Source organism: Amphiprion ocellaris, chromosome 12 (assembly GCF_022539595.1).
Source record: "Amphiprion ocellaris isolate individual 3 ecotype Okinawa chromosome 12, ASM2253959v1, whole genome shotgun sequence".
In the NCBI taxonomy this organism is placed as follows: Eukaryota; Metazoa; Chordata; class Actinopteri; family Pomacentridae; genus Amphiprion; species Amphiprion ocellaris.
In genome coordinates, this window is record NC_072777.1 from 26,856,141 (window position 1) to 26,872,018 (window position 15,878).

Below are 15,878 nucleotides of genomic sequence, written 5' to 3' on the forward strand. Positions count from 1 at the left end.
CTAATTCCTATAATACTTAAAACTTGAAATCCGGACCTCAAAGTGAAGGAAAAAAAATATCAAGCCAGTTTCATTAACTTAGCTCCACTGAAATTGAATTTAAATTCAACTAATGCAGAAATTTGAGTTTAAATTACTCACAATATTAAGTTGATGCAACACAACTCATCAAAATAATGTTTGTAACTTAAATTGGAATTTTAATGTTGCGGCTGTATATTTAAGAGTATCACAACTTGCTATTGTGTAGTATAGAGTAGTTTTACAGTGTTTATAGGTGAGCTGGTGTGCTGAGCTGCAGCAAGTGGAGGAGCAGCAGTTATTTCATAGATCTGGAGTCATTCTAGAGTCAGATCTAAGTCATTTTGCACGTTTTTAATTTTTAAAAGAGTTTAAGTTATACATGAGTCTAGTTGCAGGTTGCATGACAAAGGAGGTTTGAATGTGTGGTTTTACAAGATGTTCAGTGATATATCTGCAATTCTGGTCTTCACTGGTGCTTAAATTAAGCTTGAAATCGAGTAAAAATAGGTTGAAATCCACGACCAGATCTCCAAAAACTGGTCAGAACAGCCTAAAGTACAACAACACTGCAATTAATCAAGCTTCCAAGTCGACCAGACTTTTATTTACCAGCTTTGTGTCATGTGTAGTTGTTTATTGGGCATTAATTAAGCCAAAGACACATCAAAAACAGTGAAGATTGTTTGGAATTTAAATATCACTGTGCAGTATAGTAGCATTTCTCACATAGAAGAGCCATTTATCGGTTTAAATTCGCTCTTTTCTTGTTTCTCTGTGTTCAGATGAAAGCCAGCGTACATTAGTACTCACTGTGAAACTGCTCACAGTCACACATTGAGTTTGCCAACAGTCTGTTTAATGCCAGACAATTGAAAATGCTGGATTCTTTCACGTTAAGATGTTTTTTTTAACAGCTTTATCCTTCTTGGCTGATAGCAGAACACCTGTGATATGCACCAAAGCCAAATTCTCTGCAGTCGCACCAATAAAACCAGGCTTTAGCTGCTATTAAACCCTTTTTTTCCTCTCGCAGGTCAGGGGGAAAGTGGGCATTTTCGAGGCCCACATCTCCGGGATTCGTGCCCAGGTGCTGAGCAGCGAGCAGCAGCGAAGCCCTCGGTCTCCCAGAAGAGGCCGAACCTCTTCCCCTCCCAGCCCAGGAAGCAGCGTTAGTGAATACCCAATGACCCACCCAGCGGAGAATAAAGTTCCCAGTGTTGTTCAGAACGGCAGAGACAGGGAGGAGGAGGAAACAACGCAGGCTGCTAAAACAAATGCCGCTCAACATGAATGCAGCTCAGAAACCACGATGCAAAGGTCCTGCTCGGACGGACTGTTGAACGCTGCAGCAGATGGAGGTAAAAACGATGGAGATGTGAAGCAGGAGGATGAAGGAGGACGAGACGAGATGCTGCTGCAGATGGAGGGAAGCCGGTCGGAGGTTCACCCAGAAACAGACGCTTCATCTGGGGTACAAACTAGCGAGACCTCCCCTCCTCTGGTGGACGTCTCCTCCAACCACACTCCCTCCTCTCCTCCCTCCATCCCTGCAGTCATAATAACCGACCACGGCTTGGAGAGCCAGACCCAGCAGTCTGAAGGATCGGATCAAAGGCCCGGCGGCACCCCCAGCCCTAGCTCCAGCCCCGGTCCAAACTTCTCCACTCGCTCTCTGAGGAAGCTATCGTCCTCCTCAGCCTCTTCGGCCGGGTTCTCCTCGTCCTGGGAGGAGTCGGAGGAGGATATTTCCAGCGACACAGAAAAAGGAGAGCAGCTCCTGAACCCGGCGGTGCTCAGTTCTCAACAGAAAGCAGTAAGTGGATGCAAAATTGTGTTTTTGTTTCTCTTTCTACCACATACTTGCTTATCTGTGGCTCTAATTTTAAATGGAGGTGACATTTGGAGACTGACTTCACCAGGAAGTCAGATGTTTAGCCAAAGAACCAACCAGCGATCAGTTCAGTAAAGCCTTTGTAGCCAATTCAGTTTTAAAACCAGTGTTTCCACCCTTCCAGGCTCTCATTGGTTTCAGTTCATGTCACTATGCTGTTATAATCAACTCACATGGACTTGCTAAATGTTGCTAATGCCTCAGAAGTTGTTGTTCTTTAAGTTACTAAACCCTGTGAACCTCAAAACCCACCAGCAGGTCTGAGATGCATGTTGTCTGTTTAACTAAAATGCCAAAATTATATCATTTATCAGATCCAGAAGCTGTAAAAACGGACAGAATAGTCCAGTTTTGATGTTTTCTACTGTTTTTCAAACACTCTTCTGTGCTGAGCTGTTTGGTCATGAAACTTTACCAAATCTAAGCTTAAAATTGTTAGATTTCATTGAAATCACTTCATCTGGTTTCGCTCCAGATTCTGTAAAAAAACAAAACATTCTTCACTCCTCAGTGCGACCATGAAGCCATGAATTTTAAACAGAAATAATTTGGGGATTTTTTAAACTTTCAAACAGTTCTTGAACAAATTATTTGATTTATGGTAGAGCTGGTAAAAATAATTAAACCTAAGCTTACAATAATAAAAATCACTATCATTTTCCTAAAAATACATTATTTACTCATATTTTCAACTTTCCAACAGTCCTTGCATGAATCATGTGTAGTTTTCATGAAAATAAAGCTAATCTAAGCTCATAATTACGATATTTCATTAAAATCGCTTTTATTCTACACGTCTCATTTAAAATGTTGCAAAAATAAACTTCTGAACACAAGAATAAAATCATGACTGATTCATCTGTGACCAACATTTGAGTGACAAAAATTCAGGGATATTTCTCAGCTGAAGTGCAGGCAGTGTATTTTACACAGTTCAAACAGGAGGCAAGTATGGAAATAGGAATATTCTACAACTGGTAGTTTTAAAAATGTTGTACATGCTGATGCCATTTTTGCCACTTTTTGTTGAAATAATGATCAAAGAAATAATTTTTTCCTTCTTTTTAATGATTTCTGTCAGTGTAATTGTGTCATACTGGCAGAAGACATTTCTGAGTTCTCTCTCCTTCTTCGTCGCTGTTCTGTTTCCAAAGAGGTTCAGGACTTTAGATTGCAGAGAAAAATGAGCCACAGTGAAGAAAAATGAGTCAGGAGCAAAAAAATACCCAAAAACTGCTACTTGGAGTTCAGAGGATTAATTCTAAAATGTTAAAATGTGGGAATAAAAAGCCTCAGATGATGAAGTTATTATTATTATTATCAGTTTATTTAAAAAGGGACCATGTACAATATTAAACATAAATGTTTCCATTTGATGTATTGCACCAGAGTTAGCTTTAAGCTAATTTCCATCTGCAGTCCCGTTTGGCATCCAAACGAACTATGTGTTGGAGTTTGTCCCGTTCCAACTAGATTCTATCAATGCTGGATTTTTGGATAGAAAATTGATTATACTTATTTATATTCTTTATATATATATGAGTCATATTGAAAAGGGAAGCTGATGGAGTCAATGTTCAATCATTTTCTAGGGCTTTACTGCAATTACTTGATTCCAAAATGAAATTTCAGTTTGAAGCAATCTCAAATGTAGCTTTTACAAAATGACTCTAATGCTGTATTTCAATGTTATTAATCTGGGCCACACTGAAACTTTCAGGGCTCGTTTTTGCTGCTCATCGATCGATATAAACTACGTGATCTGTGGTTCGACAGACGTAAGATCAGCCTCATTATTTCACACCTCCAACTTTTCTGCAGCATCTGACCCAGACTTTAAAATGTCGTGTCAGTGGTTTTACAGATTCACGTCGTCCGCTTGTTGTTACACTTTTGCTGGCGTGTCTTGTGGTGGAGCTCCATCGCATGCTTTAAATCTGTTCCAGTAAACTAAAGCTTGACTTTAAAAAGACAAAATCATCAATTAATTTGCAAAAAAGTTGCAGTTTTCTTCAAGGTTCTGCACCCACCTCAACTGTGGATTAGTTGCAGTTTAATTGCCAGTGTGAAATATATTTTTACTGCTGCTGTTACTAGAAGTGAGACAGATTTCTCTTTCAGTTTGAACGAAAGTGATATAGATCTGTACTATAATCTAATTCTCCACATCTCCGCCAAGTTGCATGAGATTTAGCTTTGTAGTTGTTGTGTAATCCTGCCAACAAACAGACAAAAATACAAAGCGGCTGAAACACAGTTACACCTGTGTTTGTCTCCCTTTTCCGTTGAGATATTATCAAATTTAGGACTGAAAAATCAAGATGCAGTCATGATTTTTGTGATCCATTGCACCTAAAATTGTGAATTCACCGCTTGACTCCGCACGTTCTCCGCTGCATGTGCTGCAGAAAGCGCTGATAGTGTCGGAAATAAAGGAGTTGAAGATGCTCTGCTTTAAGTCACTTTTAAATGACACCAAATATCTTTTTCCGTGTTGTTTTCTGTCAAACTGATGTGATCACCGGCACATTTATAAAGATTACAGTGAAGGGTCTTCAGGGGTTAGAAGAAAATAAACAAAATGACAGCGAGAAGAAAAACAAAAAAAAAACATACATGATCAAGTCTCATCGTTTCAAATAGAAGAAAAATACAACAGAAATGTGCTTATTAATGAGTGTTTAGAATAGAAATATCTCAACTGAAACAAAGAAAATTGCTGGACCAAGTTAAATGAATTGCATTTGCCTTTAAATGCTAACCTGTAATTGAATTAGGCTTATCCGCGTTAGCTAGTAAGTTATATTAGTCCTACTAGTTTAAGTTAGATGGACTTAATTTGTTTGAATCTTCAGCGTTGCTGAAACTTAAATTTAAGGAACTCTAACTTAAAATTTCCAACTTTTACAACATAAATATTCACTTTTCCCAAATGTAAAACGTAAAACAGGATTTTGTCGTTTGATTTATAGTAGTTTCTTTGTCTTTAATCTGTAATTCTAATGGGAAAAAAATAAACAAAAATGACGATAGAGTTGCAGCAGCAAAAAATTTTAAAAAATGCTAATACCATTAATTTAGGGTAGATTTTATTTTGGAATTTTTGAACGTTGCAGACACCTATTTTTAGAAACGTCAACTTGAGATTTCCAATTTTTCCAAATTATATATTTGCCTTACCCAAACCTAAAAGGTAAAATGTGGTTTTGTCATGAGCTAATAAGTTATAATGATGCTACTAGTTTAAGTTCGATGTACTTAAAAGTCTTGATTATGATTATTTTCAGGAAACTTCATTTAAAATTTCCATTTTTGTCAACTTAAATATTCACTTTGCCCAGATATAGAAGATAAAATATAGTTTTGTCTTTTATTGTTTTTACTCTGTAATCTCACAGGAAAAAAATAAAATTGGTGGTTCAGTTGCAGGATAACTTAAAAGAAACATCAAAATGCCAGAAGCATAATGCTAAAAAAAAAGTGTTAACCTAGCTTTTATACTTTCTCTGAAATTCAAATACCACTTTACAGTCAATAACTGGATGAAGTTAAATTAAATGCTTCAATTGTAACATAAATTAACTTTTTCCATAATATGCTATTAAGGTATATTAACGCTACTAGTTGAACTGAGATGCACTTTAATCATTTGTCTCCTGTCAAATTCTTCAAATTTCAGGAAACTCAACTTGAAATGTTCAGTTTTTGCAGCATAAATATTTGCTTCATCCAAACATAAAAGATAAAATGTGATTTTTTTCATTAGAATTACGTTGTTTCTTTGTCTTTGCTCATTAAACCCAGACAAATGTGAACACAGCGTTAAAAGAGCAGCAAACCTAATTTTCGCTCTTTTGCTAAACTTCAAATATCACTTTCAAGAGACACAATATTATTTCAAGTTGATCAAACCCACAGAAGTGAGAAAAACTGCAGCTCAGATGCACCTTTTCCAGCAGGCATCACTTCTGTGTTGTTAAAACTAAAAAATAAAGCTCCATGTGTTGTTAACTAAACCACCAGAAGCTTCTGTTTGTGGCCTCGTTTTGTGTCTGAATGTGTCGCTGCTTGTTGCTTTGTGCTGCTGTGTCATTTTAAAACTAACAAGCCCTTTGCCTCGACCTGTGTGTGTCTGTGTGTGTTGTCAGTGTGCGATTTTACTGAGTGTTTATGTGTGTTTGAGAGGAGCTGATAGAAAAAAAACGGAGAATTTGCCACTTAGGCTGTAGCTGCACTTGGATGCAGTTCAAAGAGGCCTGTTTGGGTATGTAGTGTGTGTTACCGTGTGTGTTGGTGTAGGTGTGTGTAGGTGGTTGTGTTTTTATTTGTAGGCAGCAAAAAGTTCACAAGGCCGCCTCACTTCTGCTTCGAAACACGACTTTTACAAAGGATTGTGTAACCGATTTGTCCTTTTTTTTTGCACCTTTTTGCTGCACATTTATTAGTTTGAATTGCCATTTCTGTGCAAATTGAAGGATTTTTCCTGCATATTTCCCCTGAATGACCTCCTCTGAACCAATATCCCACCTCGATTTGTTTAAATAATTTACTTGAACGCATTTGAATAGTGTTTGTTTCACTCTTTGCATATTTCCGACCATCGTTTTCTAATGTGTTTTCCAGCCAGAGGAGGACTCGGAGGTTATTAGTGAAAGTCTGGCTTCTCCTCATTGTAAGACAAAATGAGAGTAGTTTGCAGCTCCTGATGTGCAGTTTTTAAGGAAACCAAACGTGCAGAAACACATAAAGCATGCATGGCTGTGTGGGAGGTATGTAGGAGAGAGAAGAGGAGTGATAAAGAGAGAAAACACAGCGAGCTCAGGAGGAAAACTGGCACAAAGACAGAAGAAGAAGTTGTACAGTTTGTTCTCTTTATTAGCTCTGCTGTCTTAACCCAGAAATATTCCTACTTCTGCTGGAAATACTGGGATTTATCTGGAATTAAAAAAAAAAATTAAAAAGTTAAATAAAAAGTAAGAATATATTTTGTACTCTGAAACATGCACTCTAAAAAAAAACTCCCTTGAAAATTACAGTAAAATACTGAATCTGGAACCAGATTCTGTAAAAAAAAAAAACCCCAAAAAAAAACAACATACTGAACTCCTCAGAGAAACCAATAAGCCAAAAAAAGGCTTCAAATTCAGTATTTTAACATACTGTGACTCTATTTATCAGCCAGAAACTCTAAAAACAAAAACAACTTTCTACCTTTTTCTACAACCTTTTCTCCAGTCATGTGTGAGGAAAATATTCATTTCTGTATTTCATCAAAATCACTTTATTCTACGTGTCTCATATTAAAAGTCACCAAAAATATACAGTTTACAGCAGATCCTAGGATTGAACTGCAGGCCGTGTTTCCACAGAGAGACTGAGTGGAAAATCAGACCTGATGGATTGATGAAATAAATGCAACGTGGCTCAAAACGGTAAACAGAGGAGCGAGTTGTTGGAAGATACATCCAGCATGAGGAAACATCTTTCTACAGCTGATGAGCAGAGCAGAGAGTAAAAGTCTGGAGAGGAAACATGGAAGTAGTAGTTAAATATCTGTAGTATGAGGAGACAAAACTGTCACAAAGAGACACAAAATGACAAAAAATAGACACAAAATGACAAAAAGAGATACAAAATGACATAAAAGACATACAAAACTGCACAAAATGACAAAACGTCACAAAATGACATAAAAGACATACAAAACTGCACAAAATGACAAAACGTCACAAAATGACATAAAAGACATACAAAACTGCACAAAATGACAAAAAGGACAAATAAAAGAAGACATACAAAACTATACAAAATAGATACAAAATGACAAAAAAGACATACAAAACTACACTAAATAACAAAAAAGACACATAAAACAGCACAAAATGACAAAAAAGTCACAAAATGACATAAAAGACGTATAAAACTGCACAAAACGCCAAAAAGGACACAAAACTGCACAAAATGACAAAAAAGACACAAAATTTCACAAAATGACAAAAAAGACATACAAAACTACACAAAATAGACAAAAAAGAGACACAAAATGACATAAAAGACATATAAAGCTACCCTAAATAACAAAGAAGATATGCAAAAGTACACAAAATGACAAAAAAAGAGACAATAAACATCACGAAAGAGAAACAACATGACATTTGTGGAGGCTGGAAACATGGAAATAGTTCTATGTGGAGCCTCAATTTTTTATAGCGTCAGTAACAAGTGGACACTTTGGAAAAAGCATCTTAGGGAAGCCTTTGGAAGTAAAAATGAAGCGACAGCAAGATAAATTTGCAAATACTTTGGGGATTCTGTGTTACATTGTTTATAACATTGTTGAAAAGTAGGAAAATCTTGAGAAATCTGTGGAACAAAGCCCAAAACCAGCATTGAAATGTGCAAAAAACTGAAAATGTCTTGGTGAAAAACAGTATAAAGTTCTCTCTGCAAGCACATTAACAGTTAACAGTTCTAACTTTCCACTTTCTGTATTTTGCTTCGTTGTTGATTCTTCTGTTGATTTATTCACCACACTAACATCATCATGAGGTACCTTTTCATTTTTCGTATCAACACAGTCAAGCCCATTTAGTCTGTTGTCGTCTTTAGCTTTTCGATTTCTGAGAGTCTTGTTGGAGCGTGAACCTTATAAAGTCTGATGTTTCCTGGTTCTACACCTGCTGCTGATCGACATCAGTTGGTTTCTTCTCAGATTTCAGTTGACTTCTGTGGAATAAAAGTGAATCTTCTGCCAGCAGCAGCAGCAGCGTCGCTCAGATCAGTCAGTCGGCTGTTTGCTTCTCTGTATAAACCAAAGTTAAGCAGCAGCTTCCATTAGAGGAGACTGAAACTAAACAGACGGAGCTTGAAGGAGGAAACGCTTAAAGTATCACATTATTCTGTGAAATATTTATCATTATAGGGAGGTGTTTCTCATGATAAAGCAAGAAAGTTTCATCATCCATCATATATAAACCTAAATATGAAGTAAAACTTAATCATATCACATAAATGAATCATTTTCTTCAGTTTTACCTCATAACAAGTTACATTTTTATGCTAAAATGTAGATTTTTTTCTTGTTATATGAAGAAAAATAGTGTGTTTAATGTTTTTAATGTCACTGTAAGTTAAAATGTGAAAAACAAACAAACTGTTCATGTTATAGCATGAAACTGATCTGTTCTTTTGTAATATCTCACAATATTCATGCAAACATGAGTAGATTAACATTAATAACAGGGCTTTTTAGAGTCTGGAAGTTTCCAAATTTAAGAAAATAAAAGCTTTTTACACCAAAATATCCACTTAAATCATCAGCTTGTTTAAAATATATAAATTAATAAAAATAAAATACAGCAAACAAGCGAAAAAAGTTGGAATTCACTCCAATAACCAAGTAGATTTATGTAAAAGCTGGATTCAGTCAGTGGGTAATGTTTGACTTTACACACAAATTTACGTGCTAATGAAATTATATCACATCATTTTATCAGTGATTTGACAATTATTAAATTATTCAGGAACTATTTTGATAGTGAATTAATCTGTTTGCGTATTTTTTTCTTTTAAAAAAAATCTAAATTCTGTGATTTCAGCTTCTTAAATGTAAAAAGTAAACTGAATATATTTATATTTTGGATAAAACAAGACATTTTTTAAAACTTTTGTTGTACTTTTTCACCATTTCCTGATTTTTTAGTTACCAAACGACAGATAGAAAATAAATAATAATTATTATTTATTAATAAATCAACAGATTAATTAGCAATGAAGGTTATAATGACTTGCATCATGAACTACATCTGGTTTTTTATAACGTAACACAAGTCGTGCATTAGATACATCTGGACTTTCTCTAAAGTCAGTTTTCAAAGTCACATTTGCTGAAAGTCATTTGCATAAAAATGAAGCTACTTTCCTTAGAAATGACGGATTCTGTGAACACGAAATAAAAATGAATATTTGTTATTTGGACATGAGGCAGCAAACTTTTGCAGGTTTTTGCTGCTTAAAAAAAATGAAGATTTCTCTCTTTTATATCACAGAAAAATTCAATTTACATCCAGAACTTGATTTAATTGTCTGTTTAAAGAGAAATTTAAATCTCTAAACTTGCTGTGAAATCTTGGTTGCAGCTTCAGCTTTGTTCAGACTATTTAAAGACTTGATGACAGAAAACGAAGCTGCTGCAGCTTCGGTGAAACGGAAGTGGGGCAGGACTATAAATGATGCATCGGTGTGTGTTTGTACTGTAAGTAAAGCTGTCGGATGTGTCTATTTGCTGGAAAGATGCTCCTATTCAGTAAACAGACTCATTATATAAACAGGCTCTTAAAGCTGCACCCAGATACTGCACAGTACCCTCGACACACCCTCAGCACACGACTTCTGCTGTACACAGGAGACTTTTCACATCCTTTAATGTGAACTTTTGAAACTTTCTCACACACTGACCCAGACTTTAATCTGCACCGTCACAGTTTATCTCAGGTTCATCGAGCCGCGACGCAAAGCCTCCAAAAAAAGGAGTTTATCTGCGGACGAAACTCGCTTCTGACTCCACGACTGTAACTGAACACAACATATCAGCACACACACACACACACACACACACACGCACGCACGCACGCGCACACACACACACACACTGTGTTTGCACTGCAGTGGAAAATCTTCACTACCACGGCGGCGGGTTGCTTAGTGACGGCGTGACGTCAAACCGAGTTTCCCTCTCACAGCTGTGTGTGTGTGTGTGTGTGTGTGTGTGTGTGTGTGTGTGTGTGTGTAGTGTGTGTGTGTGTGTGTGTGTGTGTGTGTGTGTGTAGTGTGTTGTACAGCGAGAGGGGAAACACCGGTCAGTTCTTTATTTGGTGTTTTTGTTGCCGCTTGTGCATATCTGTGTCTCCTGCTGCTGCTGAAGCCAACATTTCAGCTGCGGCGCAAAGTAACTGAGTACTTTTACTCAAGTACTCTACTTTAAGTGCACTTCTGAGGTACTTTACTCAAGTACTTCCATTCTAGGCTTCTTTATACATCAACTACACTACATTTCAAAGTGAAATTTTGCACTTTTTGACTTGCAAGTTTAATATAATAGCACAAAATGCAATCAATAAATATATTACGATTCAGTATTATAGATTAGTACTTTTAATTTTACAAAGCAGTTGAATCACTTTTACCAGCTGCAACATGAAAGGGATGAACACACTCTTGTATCGAGTCTAATCCATTTACAAATATTAGTCTGAAATATGTTATTCTGCATGAGGAGTACTTTTACTTTTTGATACTTTCAACTTATTTTCATTTATTTTAGTGTAAATGTAGGACTTTTACTTGTAATAGAATAGTAGCACAAGATCTGACTACTTCTAGAAATAATCTGGACTCTGTCATGTTGCTCCTCTGCTACTATAAGACATAACTTCTATTCTTCTTCCAGCAATATTCAGATTTATATTTAACATAATGAAGAAAAACAGAATATACAGGGTATCTGGTGTGTGAAACTTAGTTTTATTAGTGATATTTATAGAGATGCTTAGTTAGAGAGACTGATCAGAATATGCTGCTGGGTTGGTTCACTTTCAGTTTTACCAGAACTCTTCTCCAGACTTTTTCTCTCTACTCTGTTCATCAGCTGTAGAAAGATGTTTCACCATGCTGGATGTATCTTCCAACAACTCCCTCCTCTGTTTACCGTTTCTGAGCCACGCTGCATTTATTTTATCAATCCAGTAGGTTGGATTTTCCTCTCAGTCTCTCTGTGGAAACACTGCCTGCAGTTCAACCTGAAAACTCTCAGAATTTGTATCATGTGGCTGTTTGTCACAGCTGAGTCAGTCATGGCTTCACAGTTTTGTTTAGGAGCTCAGAATGTTTTAGTTTTTTTCCAGAATCTTGTTAATCCAGATGTATTATTTTTGGCGAATTTATTAATTCTAATAAATGAGATGTAGAATGAAATGATTTTAAAGAAATATTGCGATTTTAAGCTTATATTTGCCTATTTTCTTAAGATGGAACTGCATGTAACATACAGTTCATACAAGGAGAATGTCAGAAAGTTTTATACAGTTTCTGTCTAATGACTGGTGTCATTTTGGCAGTTTTGTAATAAGATAGCATGCATTTAAAGAATTAACAAGGATGTTCTGATGTGATGTAAAATCATTACAGAAGCAGTGTAGAAGAACCAAGGAGATATGAAATACTAAAATCATCACCTTTAGGTTGATTAATGCATCAATAAATATAATCCATATTCTTAAATGTGTCCCATGTATGAGGACTTTCACTTTTGGTTCTTTAAATTTATTTTGGCGCTTTTATAGTACACTGAGACAGTGGTACGTTTACTCACCTGAGTACTTGTTGCCCCTCTGTGTTTAGGCTGACAGTATATTAGATGCAGTTCAGTGGGGAACCCCTGCAGCTTGTGACACCTGATTGCAAAAAAAAAGGGATGTAAGGTTGAGCTGGCGATGCACCTATAGATGCCATAGGAGTGTTTGTGCTTTTATTAGCTTCTCTGCAGGTTCTAGCTAAATAAACCCCCCCTGTTTTCTTATTTAATGGAGATCTGCAGCCAGATCATCACTTTAATGCTCCACACTGACCTGAATTTGGAAGCAGGTCTTCTTATCTGAGTGCAGCTTTGAGTTACAACATAACTGAACAACAGCCACATCACAAACATCGCCTTTCTTTCTTTTCTTTTTTTTTCTCTGTCAGCTGTCCCTTCTTTTTTCTCGCCTCTCTCTATCTGTCACTTCTGCAAAGCTGCTGTTCCACCGGCCGGCCTCGGTTGCTAAGAGATGGGTCGTGCACACTCCGAGCACGTTGCTCGGTTTGCATCCCTGCAGCTTTAATGTTCGATCGCGCTAAACTCTGCAGACAGTGTTTGTATCTGCAGGGGGACCTTGCGGTGAGCGATATCGGGCTTGTTGTTTCCTCCGAGGCTCTCCGTCGAAAACATCACATGCAGCAGTGTTTCCCTGCTGCTCTAACCCAGAGTTACCTCTTTACCACCGACTTTTCAGCACCCGCCTTTTCCTCCGCTGCTCCCTGCATGCAAACGAGTGATATCAGGTAGCCTTAGCTCGCCCGGTCAATAAGAAAACATCACACTGCCGTACGTCTGAGCGTGCAGTCTGTAAGGTAACTGTGAAAAGGAATCTGCAGATGTGATGAACAACATGATGCACATGAAGATCAGGAGGCCAATAAAAGCACTTTTCTTTCTCCCCCTGAGCTCTTTCTCTTGTTTACAGAGGCCCTTTTTTTCTGTCCTTCTTTTGTTTGTAGTCAGCGGCGGATGTGGAAAATACTGTCGCTGAGGCAAGCGGCAACCCCCCCAACTTCCTGTCTGCGAGAAGTTCCTTCGCTTACCATTTCCTCTCTCTCTCTTCTGTCTCTCGATGGAAACTTTGCTGTTTTTCCTGCTCGTCCTCTTGTCATCCAGCCGGTCTGTGAACTGCGATAGGAGAGGGCCAGAGAAAGATGAGAAAAAACTAAAACTGGAGGACTTTGACAGCTCAGACTCTTTCAAATTTCTTGTTTTTGAAGTGCAGACTTAATTTAATAACTCCCTGAACCACAAAACTCACCAGCAGGTTTAAAAAGTATGTTATGTTTGGGGAAAAAATTGCAAAAATTACCCCATTTATCATCAGAAAAACTTAAAAACGGAAAAAAATCCAGACACTCAGAGCAGGTTTGATTAGTAAAAGTAACAACCGACATGCATTAGGGTGTTTTTTTATTGGCTCTAGTACCCTAAAATTGAGATATTTTACTTTTAAACTCATCTTAAACACCTTTACCTGGATTTTTTTATGCAAACTATTTGGGTTTAATTTTTCATCAATCAGTATTTCCATCCATGAGCTCTGGTGGTTTGAGGGAAACCAGCAGCGCTTGTGTTGCTTTTCTCTTTTAAATAAAAAGAATTTTCAACTTTCAAACACTTGAATGAATCATGTGTGTGATGTGTGGTAGTGTCGGTAAAAATAACCAAGTCTAAGCTTAAAATCACTCGAAAATTCTCCAAAAATAAACAGTTTCCTCTAATCAGATTCAGCAAAAGAAAGAAAATTTGGGATTTTCAACTTTCTAAGCTTGAAATTACAATATTTCATGAAAATTGCTTCACTCTACAAGACTCATAAAAAAATAAACAATAATGCTTCTAAATTCACTACATTTTGTAAAAAACAAAACATTCTGCAGTCCTCAACACAGCTGAAAAGCTGTTTTTGACTTCAGCTGCGACCAACAGTCACATGACAAAAATTCTGCATATTTTTTGGCTGAACTGCAGGCAGTGTAGTTTATGCAGAGCAGAGAAGAAACAAGTATGGAACCCAATTTGAAAATGAAAGTAGTAAAATATCTTTAATTGATAGTTACCATTTTTTCAGTGTTAGTAACACCTGTGGACATTCAATTTTTTGCTAAATTTATAATCAAAGAAATTACATTTTTTTCCTTCTTTTCAATGATTCCTGTCATTCTTACTGTCGTTCTGCAAAGAAGACTTTGAGTTCTCGCTCCTTCGTGGTTTTTCAGTTTTTTTTAACGCTTTGTCGTTTTTTTCTTTACATTACATTTACAGAAAGCAAAGAACAAATTCCCTTCTCCCACTCACCCCTATTTTACATAAAGAAGAAAAAAAGAGACACAATAAACGTAATTATCATGACCATGAATTTAGGATGAATGGGTCTTTAAACATGTAGTAAATGCATCAGGTCAACATAGAAATAAACAAATAAAACAAACAGGTTCTCCTTCACTTGATTGTGCAGCATCATAAATTGCACTGACACACAGTTATATGGAAGTTTTCAGATGGACACAGGTTTTCTACATATTCAAAGAAAAGAGACCAGTTCGCTCTAAAGTTTTCCAGGCAGTTGGTTCTACTGTATCTGAATTTTTCTAGCTGCAGCATAGAAAGCATTTCCCTAATACAGCCATCAAATGAGGGAGGTTTATCAGAGATAAGTCTATGGGGCAATTAATGAGGTGAAGGCTATTGCATTTGCTTGTGATGAAGGGACAGTGATCTCCTGAGGAGGAACCCCAAAGATCGAGATGAATGGAGAAGGTGTTGTTAATTTCCTGCACATGTATGAAAGCACCTCAGAGATGTTCTTCCAGGAACTATTCAAAGGCTGGCAATTCCAAAACATGTGACCTGTAGTAGCTCGACTCTGATGATGTCTTGTGCAGGTTGGACTGACATTAGGATATATTTTTGCAAGCTTGTCATTTGAGTAATGTAGACGATGCAATATAAATTGGATCAGATGTTGTCTAATAGAAATAGAGGAAGTGTGGATATTTTCTAGACAGAGTTGCCAGGACTCCTCAGAGAGTTCCATATGAGAATGAGCATGAGCTGATGTTTTGTATCATGGTGTGTATCTGAGAGATGTTACCTTTTTTATAAGGGTTTAAGGCCAGGATGTCATCAACAATGTTTTTAATTGGAGCCATTTGGGGTCTACAGTACTTACTAGCAAAGCTTCTAATTTGTAGGAACCTAAAAAAATTTGTTTTAGGAATATTAGAGTTTTTTTGTAGTGTTTCGAATGGAGTGAATGTTCCATTTACAAAAAGATCTTTAAAATATACCAATCCTTTTTATAGTTGTTCTGCTTTTATAGAGGTGCAGGATTAAAATCACAATATTTCATTAAAATTGCTTCACGCTACAAGCCTCATTTAAAAATTCGTCAAAAATATGCATCTGAATTCACTAGATTTTGAAGAAAGCTAAAAATTCTACATTTTTCAGCACAAACGAGAAGCCATGAGTCACCCAGCTGTGATCAACTGTGACTTGACAAGTATTCAAATCGTTTTAGATTGAACTGCAGGCAGTGTTTCCACTGAACAGAGAAACAGACTAGAAGGGAGGAAATGAGAAGTTTATTAGCTGTGTTTTATT

At 36.7% G+C, this 15,878-nt stretch overlaps 1 protein-coding gene across 2 annotated transcripts in view; it reads left to right on the forward strand.

Moving 5' to 3' along the window:
* itpkb (inositol-trisphosphate 3-kinase B) overlaps positions 1–15,878 on the forward strand; it is a 52,880-nt gene that overhangs the window by 17,239 nt on the left and 19,763 nt on the right. For both annotated transcript variants that reach the window (XM_023278803.3, XM_023278804.3), the window contains exon 5: positions 1,058–1,837. In XM_023278803.3, the coding sequence (XP_023134571.2) occupies positions 1,058–1,837 (780 nt within the window). The remainder of the gene's footprint in view (positions 1–1,057; positions 1,838–15,878) is intronic.